At 45.0% G+C, this 9,295-nt stretch overlaps 1 protein-coding gene across 1 annotated transcript in view; it reads left to right on the forward strand.

The window, feature by feature from the left end:
* Positions 1–5,776, forward strand: part of LOC116503326 (alpha-2-macroglobulin-like) — a 78,232-nt gene extending 72,456 nt beyond the window's left edge. Inside the window, exons 33-36 of the mRNA XM_032209660.1 lie at positions 1,141–1,209; positions 2,067–2,169; positions 3,110–3,151; positions 5,475–5,776. Of these exons, the coding sequence (XP_032065551.1) occupies positions 1,141–1,209; positions 2,067–2,169; positions 3,110–3,151; positions 5,475–5,497 (237 nt within the window). The 3' untranslated portion in view covers positions 5,498–5,776. The remainder of the gene's footprint in view (positions 1–1,140; positions 1,210–2,066; positions 2,170–3,109; positions 3,152–5,474) is intronic.
* Positions 5,777–9,295: the final 3,519 nt, after the last annotated feature.

Raw genomic sequence — 9,295 nt, forward strand, 5'->3', positions numbered from 1 at the left:
GCAGTTCAAACTGGCCCTTTATTGCTCCCATGTTTCCTGCAAATAGTGTAGCCCAACGCTGTGAGCACCACGGCTGCAAAGCAACAAATCCAGAAAGAATGCAAGGAAACCAGGGAAGTTCAAATGTTGACACTCAAAAATTCAGCGTTTGTTCCCAACAGCGTCTCCTTAAATTTCAGTCCCCAGGTGTGCCTTGTGAGGAGGGGAGAGGCACTCTCCTCTCATGTAGTTGGGTCAGTCTGCGCTGTTCTCACCTTCTCTCCACTCTCCATGCTCGCAGATCAGGAGGGGGTAGTCCTTGCTCATTGCCTGACCTCTATCTCTCATGTTCACTGCTTAGCCTTTCTTGGTCATCCTGCCCCCCTTCCTCCCTGCCTACCAGTCGTCCCAATCCTGAAAGTCTCTGGCGTGACTGGGCCTGCTTCTCCCCATTTTCCTTCCAAGCCAACGAAGCCACCCGCTCGATCTCCATCTGCTCCACTTCTGACTCATCTTCCTCCGCAGATTCAGGCTCAGATGGGGGCATGACATTGGCCTCATTCAGCATGGCACACAGCAATATATCTGTAGTCTTTGGCATGTCCGTAAAAAATTAGAATTTAATGATGTTCAGTATTTTGATCTTGGAAGTGGGCAGAATCAGTGGTGGGTTCCTACTGGTGTTCCTACTGGTTTGCTGAGTGCACGTTTCACTGTGCATGCATGCACACTTGAAAGAAACTTTCTCGGAAAGCAAGGAAAACAGCTGAGGAGCGGCAATTCAATCTGCCGTCCCCAATCAGCTGGGCTTCAGAAGCTGCAATAAAGGTAGGTATAATAAAGGGATGGGCGGGAGGCCCACTTTCAAAGCAACAGAGAACCGGTTTGCTCTCTGCTTGACAGCAGAGCTACCAGTTTCGAGAGAACTAGTGCAAACTGGTAGAAACCCACCACTGGGCAGAATTATCCTGCAATGCTGCATTCCAATCACTACACCACCACAGCTCTTAAGCTCTCAATTCTGAGAGAAAGTCCCTTCCTCTTCCACATGGATAATGCCAGGTATGCTTTGGTAGTCCTCCATGAGGTCTCCCCTTCCTTTTCTTCATTGCAAGCCAAAGAGTTTGAATTATGACCCCATCTTTTCCCTTTCTTCACCAGCTGGAAAATCATCCTGCCATCCAGCGGACTGAAATTGCAACCACCCAGGTTCTCCTGTATTTGGAAGAGGTGAGTGGTGAACGAAAGCTGGGGTGGGAGAACCTTCCCTCCCTGCAAGAAGATAGGGCTCATGCGACAAAATTAGCTTTGGTTGCCATGATATTAAGAAGATGATGAGACTTTTGAGAGAAGAGCAACAAAGATGATTAGGGGACCGGAAACTAAAACATAGGAAGAACGGTTGCAGGAACTGGATATGTCTAGCTTAATGAAAAGAAGGACTAGGGGAGACATGATAGCAGTCTTCCAATATCTCAGGGGTTGCCACAAAGAAGAGGGAGTCAAACCATTCTCCAAAGCACCTGAAGGCAGGACAAGAAGCAATGGATTGAGACTAATCAAGGAGAGAAGCAACCTAGAACTAAGGAGAAATTTCCTGAGAGTTAGAACAATTAATCAGTTGAACGATTTGCCTCCAGAAGTTATGGATGCTGCAACATTGGTGGTTTTTAAGAAGAGATTGGACAACCATTTGTGTGAAACAGTATAGCATCGCCTGCTTGAGCAGTTGAGAAAGTGTAGGAACTCCCCTTTCTGCCCAAGAGGTGGGTGGCCTCTCTGAGGGACATCCCCGGGAGAGAGCTGAGGCTAGTCCCTTTCTTCAGAAATGTCCCTAGACAGTGTCCTGTAGTGGGATGCTCATTTTTTTCTCTAGTTGGGAGGGAGTCAGCTAACCAGAGCTCCTCTATGGACACGGCCAAAATATGTCCTTGGTCTTGCGAGATCAGGTGACTCAGGAATGTGGAAATAGCCCCGCAAGTAGAAAGTCCCCATTAATTCTCTATGCATGGTTGCACGCTTCAGAAAAGACACTTCTCTAGCCTGGCCACCTCTTGAATAATCCCATCATCTCTCTTGGTCTGCAGGTCAGCAATATTACCCAGAGTTTCATCTTCAGAGTGGAGCAGGAGACTCCTGTCCAAGGCCTGAAGCCTGCCTTGGTGAAAGTTTATGATTATTATGAAACAGGTGAGAAAGGGATCCTGGTGGCGAGAGGCCTGATTACTGTAGTTAATTCTACTGTTTTTCAAAATCCATCTCCATTTTACAAGTTTATCCCAAGCTTCCCTTCCAAGGTCCCTTCCAACTCTGTTAATCTAATCTAAGATTCAAAGGTCTTGTCAAAGTGATAAGGGTTATTTAGTTGAAAACAATCTAATGCAGCCTGGGGTGAAATCAGGGGTGAAATCCTCCCGATTGGTAGGGCCTGGTTTGGCCCTACCGGTAGGAAAAATTGTCCTTGGTTCTGCGAACCAGTCGTAAAAAAGAAAGCTTCTGAGGATTGTGTGGATCAGCTGTCAGCCATGTGATTGTTGGATGCTTTTTCCACGCTTTTTAAAGCATTTTTCCCTGAGCCGCATGATCATCGGAAGCTTTTTTTTTTAGCTTTTTAAAGAGTTTTTTTCTCTGCCAGTTTGCTTGAACAGGCAGGGAAAAAATGCTTTAAAAAGCTTTAAAAAAATAGCTGAAAGTGAAAAAAAAAAGCTGGCCACGCCCACCCAGTCACATGACACCCCACCCCACAAAGCCATACCAACAGAACCGGGGGTGGGGATGGGGTGAAATATACTTACATTCATTACCGGTTTACAAATGTGAGCTCATGGGCGCCACCTCCATGCATGCACAGAGCATCAAAAATAGATTTGATGATGGCCAGGCGGGTGGGTGGAGCCTGCTATCCAGCGTGCCTGCAAAGGTAAGTAGAATGGGGGGGAAATCCGCTGTGCCACACGATTTATATTAGCTAGAAAGCAGGAAATACTGCATTTTTTTACTACTGGTTTGGGTGAACTGGTCCGAACTGGTACCATTTCACCCCTGAATGCAGCATGAGGACTGAGGAAACCTTTGACCAAGTTAAGTGAGGCACTCTGACAGTTCTACCTCTTTTTTTGTGTGTTTTCAGATGATTTTGCCATCTCGGAGTATATCGCCCCCTGCAGCACAGGTGGAGTATAAACAGCAATTGATTCTTGCCAAAATTCCCAATTTCAGGCATTTCTTTTCTCCTCCTCCTCAGAGATCATCACAGGGCTGTTTTATTTTAACAAGAACTTCCAAATAATTCAGTTTCATCCCGTTTTTGCAAAGTTACAAACAAGCGCTTCAAAAAGGGTACTTAGGTCACTATGGAGCCCTTTTTTAAAAGTGAATTTTGTTAGAATGGTGTGGAACCCCACTTTGCAATCTGTATAGGGACAAAATCTGGCTGAAGCCAATCCTTTGGGATCTTGCACTACAGAAACCAGCCTTTCTTGGGGCTGAGATGACCTCATAGAATAGTCTAGTTTTCCTATAAAAATGCTAGGTTGACACCTCCCCCAATTGCCTTGATAAGAACCATTCTAGTTTTGCATCCAGTTTTGGTTGCCACGATATAAAGAACCGGGATGATGAACCTATGACATACGTGCCACAGGTGGAACGCAGAGCCATTTGTCAGGGCATGCAAGGTGTTGCCCTGTCAGCTGGCCAGTGTACATGTGCGTGCTGGCCAGCTGACTTCAGCCTTTTTTTGAGATCATTTTGTGCCCTCCCCTGGCTCCAGAGGATTTATAGGAGCCTGGGGAGGGCGAAAGCAGCCTCCCCGCCCTCCTGGAGGCCCTCCGGAGACTTCCTGAACTTCCCTGAAGCCTCCTGAGCGCAAAAAAACCGGTCCTACGGGCAAACTGGAGGTTCGGGAACTTACTTCCGGTTTGCTCGTAGGGTCGCTTGTTGCCCTCCAGAGCCTTCAGGGAGAAGGCCCTTGAAGGCTCCGGAGGGCTAAAACTGGCCCTACAAGCAAACCGGAAGTTGGTTTCCAAACTTTCAGTTTGCCCGTAGGAAAGCTCCTGAAGTCTCCGGAGGGCCTCCAAGGGGGCCGAGGAGGCTGTTTTCATCCTCCCCAGGCTCCTATAAAGCCTCTGGAGCATGGGGAGGGAAAAAAGCATGCAAAAAATGGGAGGGAGCGCTGGTCATGCGTGCATGCGCACTGGGGTTGTGCATTGCATTATGGGTGTGGAATGCCCACACATGATCCCCCCCTGTGCTCCCCCCACTTTTGGCACATGAGCCAAAAAAGGTTCTCCATCACTGCTCTAGAAAGAGTGCAGAGAAGAACAACAAAGATGATTAGGAGCTAAAATATATAAAGAACGGTTGCAGGAATTGGGCATTTCTAGTTTAATGAAAAGAAGGACTAGGGGTGACATGGTATGTTCTAATATCTAAGAGGTTGCTGCAAAAAAGAGGGAATCAAGCTATTCTCCAAAACACCTGAGAGCAGGACAAGAAGCAATGGATGGAAACTAAACTAGAATTAAAGAGAAATTTCCTGATAGCGAGAGCCATTAAACAATTAGTGAGCTGCAGTGGTACAGTGGTTAGAGTGCAGTACTGCAGGCTACCTCTGCTGATCACCGGCTGCCAGCAGTTTGGCAGATCGAATCTCACCAGGCCCAAGGTTGACTCATCCTTCCGAGGTTGGTAAAATGAGGACCCAGATTGTGGGGGGAAATATGTTGACTGTGTAAACTGCTTAGAGAGGGCTGTAAAGCACTGTGAAGCGGTATATAAGTCTAAGGGCTATTGCTACCCTCCCACACAGCCATTGAACATCCTCTTTCAAAACCCCAATCTTATGAGTGCAGGTAGCCCTCAAATTAGCCATCACAATTTAGCCTGACATTTATGTTGTTAAGAGAGAAATTTGCTCCACTTTACAACTTTTCTTGCCCCAGTTGTTAAGCGAATTGGCACAGTTGTTAACAGTTTATAAGAGCCGAGGTGGCGGAGTGGTTAGAGTGCAGCACTGCAGGCTACTTCAGCTGACTGCAGTTCGGCTGTTCAAATCTCACTGGCTCAGGGTTGACTCAGCCTTCCATCCTTTCGAGGTGGGTAAAATGAGGACCCGGATTGTTGTTGGGGGCAATATGCTGACTCTGTAAACCGCTTAGAGAGGGCTGAAAGCCCTATGAAGCGGTATATAAGTCTAACTGCTATTGCTATTGCTATTAAACGTTAGTCACATGGTTGTTAGAAGGTCACAAAAGGGGACTCTGGGACACTGCCACCATCACAAATGTGAACCAGTAGTCAAGCATCTGAATGTAAATCACGTTACCCTGGGGATGCTGAAAAATAGTCATAACTCACTCTTTTCAGTGCCTTTCCAACTTTGAATGTTCACTAACTGAACTGTTGTAAGTCAAGGACTACCTGTGCAGGCAATTCTTAGAAAGAATTTTGGCTGACTCTTGCGTATGACAATTTTCATGCTTTTTCTTCGACAGACGAAAATGTCAAAAACAATTAAACAAGAAAATCTCTGGCCAGACCACAACTATTGACCAAAGAAGAGAATCAAGGAAGAATCAACCAATTGTGCTGCCCTCCACATTTTTTCCTATACAAAAACCCACTAAATGTTATGTGCCTGAATTATACTGTCTTCCAGGAGACTGGCTACATACAGTTTCACCAGCGATGGTAACAGAAAACCGGGGTGTAGATCGCCAATGGAGATCTAGAGCAGAAATATTTTTTTTTCTTTCTACAATCGTTGGATGAAATAAAACAAGGTTTTTGTATTCCATCATGGTTTCTCAAATGAATCTTTTAATTTGAGGGGTATGGTGAGAGGTGTTTGTAGGGAGAGTCAGTGTATGGGAGACAGGTTCGATAAGAGCTGCTCTCAACATTAGGGAGAACCAGGAAAATCATTGGGGTGGGGTGCGATGGGGCACCACGGTGGGGATTGAAGGAAGCCAAAGCAAATTAAGAGGGGAGAAAATCAGATACGGATTAATATTTTGTAGGGAGAATTGTCCCCCCCCCTTTAAATATAAGAAAGCCCCCTTATTAGCAAAGAAATGCCCCCAACTTCCAAAAATTTAATGCTGTAAATGGATCAATGTATAAAATTAATATTTGGATGGTGAAGGTAAGGAACAGCACAGCATCCTTTCATATATACTGCATTTTTCGGACTATAAGACGCACCGGCGTATAAGACGCATCATGATTTTGAAGAGGTAAATTTTTTTAAAAAAGGTTTTTGCACTATACAGGCCTCCCAAACCCTCTGCATGCTTCATTTTTTGCAAAACAACAACAGCAACAACAACCACCAAAAGGCATGCAGAGCTTTGGGAGGCTTGTAGAGTGCTCCTGGGTGCTACATCCAGATTTTCACCCTCTTTTTTGTGGGAAAAAGCTGCGTCTTGTACTCTGAAAAATACAGTACATTTACACAAATATTGAGATTAATATTCAAGTTCAGTCATTCTCAAACATACAGGAAAAGAATGGAAAATTATCATTCGAAAAGTCAACAGGGGAGCTCTACATTTCTCTGAAATTGAACTTTAATGTTTCTCAATTTTGGCGACTTCAAGATGTGTGCACTTCAACTTCCAGAATTCACCAGCCAACATGGGGAAACCAAAAATGAACTGTTATGAGACTCTTTCTTAAGGAAGCCATTTTTACAAATTCAATACCCCATTCTTTAGAATCACTTGTAATGAAAAGAACTTTCCTTTCCCATCCCATCTCATCCCATCCCTCTTACAATATTGTTTAAAATAATTTTGATAACTTGAGAGACCGCCCACTGCCAATTACCTCCCAAAGACCCGCCAGATCTCACAGGGTCGGCCTCCTCCGGGTTCCATCTGGCTACTACCCGGGGGAGGACCTTCTCTGTAGCAGCTCCGGCCCTTTGGAATGAACTCCCCGCGGAGATCCGGACCCTCACCTCTCTCCAGGCCTTCCGGAAAGCCGTCAAAACCTGGCTGTGCCGGCAGGCCTGGGGTTGATGAGTTCCCCTCCCCTCTCGACTGGTATGGCTGTGTGATTTTCGTGTATTTTAATTATGTGTACTGTTGTTTATGTTCCCTTTCCCCCCTGAGTTGTTCGCCGCCCTGAGTCCCTCCTGGAGAAGGGCGGCATACAAATAAACCAAATACAAATACAAATACAATACAATACAATTTTGCCCGAGAACTCAAATCTTCAGCTCTTTCCTTATATTCTTTATATATTCTTCCTTATATTCTTCCTTATATTCTTACCTGTATATCCTTTTATTATTTTTTATTTGTTTTGGCTGAAATGAACTGATTTTGTACAGATTATCCCACCAAGTGTCACATTTTTCTTGCCCTAACCTCATTTCTGGAACTGCACAATTCACTATAATCAGTAGTGGAGAATTCTGGAATTGTTCAGTTTTAAGATTGGGAGGGGTCCTGAAATCAGGGTTTAGTTACATAAAGCAAGCCATATAGAGGATGCTGAGGAAACACTTTCCATAGGTTGTAGCTATCACAATTTGGTTTCATTATCAGGAAAAATGTCCGGGTGGAAGAACTGAGGTTAGACATAGAAACTGGAACTAATTTAGAAATGCACACAAACATTGTTCCGCCAAACTAAACAGATTTTTATTGTTAGCAATGAGGAAGAACTTCCAGTTGCGAGTCTACCTCCATCTTCTGTAAGAAATTCAAGAGATCATATGAAATTATCCAGTAATCAACTGTGGAATTTCTAGCAATGAGGAAGAAACATTTCATGCTTCTGTTTCCCACATGCAGGGATCTTCCATTAAGAGCCAAATATACATGTATTTACAGAGCTTCCTGCGGTTCTTTTACTGTCTGAATGGCTCCCTCCATAACCCACACACGTGTTAAACTCAACCACTGACTGAGGTCTGTCATGTTAAAAAATCCTTGCTTTATTTTTGCTTTGTTCCTTCTAGCCAGCATCTGGGTCATCCTTCGTCCCTCAGTTACATCTGAGTTACGTCTTTTCCAACATAGGTCTTTTTCTCCCTCAGCCACTCTTGGTCCAGAGACTATCCGCTTCCTTGCGCGATCCTCTCTTCTTTCTACAGCATTTTCACATCCCACTCCTGGGACAGCTGCAGCCATGTCACTTCGCCCACAAAAATAACGCAATCCCAAGCACAGAGGTCTCTCTTCCAGGCAAACCTGCCCCTCAGAAATCTTGACTGTAAGATCAGCTTGCTGGAGGTCTTCTCATTGACCTAGAATAGTCCACGTATCCTGTTTTGGGGTAGGACAGCACAGAAAGAACATTTACAAGATTAGAAAAGGATAAGCAAGACATTAAAGACCTGGAAACCAATTGCCAGAAGGAACAGCAGGGATTCTCCCTGTTCAGACTGGTTCAGGCGAACCGGTAACTCCAAAGATCAGCTGGGAGAGAACTGGTTCACTCCCACTAGCCTGGATCCCCCTGCACTTTACCTACTGTCATCTATTCAGCTGAGTTGCGCGGCAGAGTGCCACGCCTCAGCTGTTTTCCTTCCCCAGCAGTAATCCGGAAGTTAATTCTTTGCTAAACTGCCCATGTGCGCAAAGCATGCGCTCAGTGAACCAGTTGTTAAACTGATAGAATTCCATCCCTGAGGAACAGTTAAAGGAACTGGGTTTGTTTAGCCTACAACAAAGAGAGTTGAAAGCAAATGCAACAACTCTCTACGAACATTTCAAAGGTTATCATACTTCAGCCATAGACTTCATCTCTGTTACATAGATGACATAGATGAAAATTCAAGCTAAAGGATGTAAATAGTTGCTAGCTGGTGCAGCATGTGATGACTTCTTCTCTAAAGGTCAAGAGGGAAAGAAAAGGCAATTGCTTATTTTAGCATCTAATATGCCAATTTGCAGTGTCTCAGTGGCTAAGATGCTGAGCTTGTCGATCAGAAAGGTCGGCAGTTCAGCGGCCCGGATCCCTAGCGCCGCTTAACAGAGTGAGCTCCCGTTACTTGTCCCAGCTTCTGCTTAACCTAGCAGTTCGAAAGCATGTAAAAAATGCAAGTAGAAAAATAGGGACCACCTTTGGTGGGAAGGTAACAGCGCCCCATGCGCCTTCGGCATTTAGCCATGCTGGCCACATGACCACGGAGACGTCTTCGGACAGCGCTGGCTCTTCAGCTTTGAAATGGAGATGAGCACCACATCCTAGAGCCAGAAAGGACTACCACGCATGTGCAGGGGAACCTTTATCTTTACCTTTGCCAATTTGAAGAAACGTTGCTTTTTCAGAACAAATGAACCACTGCATAAATATTTCAGAT

The sequence above is a fragment of the Thamnophis elegans genome, chromosome 2 (assembly GCF_009769535.1).
Source record: "Thamnophis elegans isolate rThaEle1 chromosome 2, rThaEle1.pri, whole genome shotgun sequence".
Classification (NCBI taxonomy): Eukaryota; Metazoa; Chordata; class Lepidosauria; order Squamata; family Colubridae; genus Thamnophis; species Thamnophis elegans.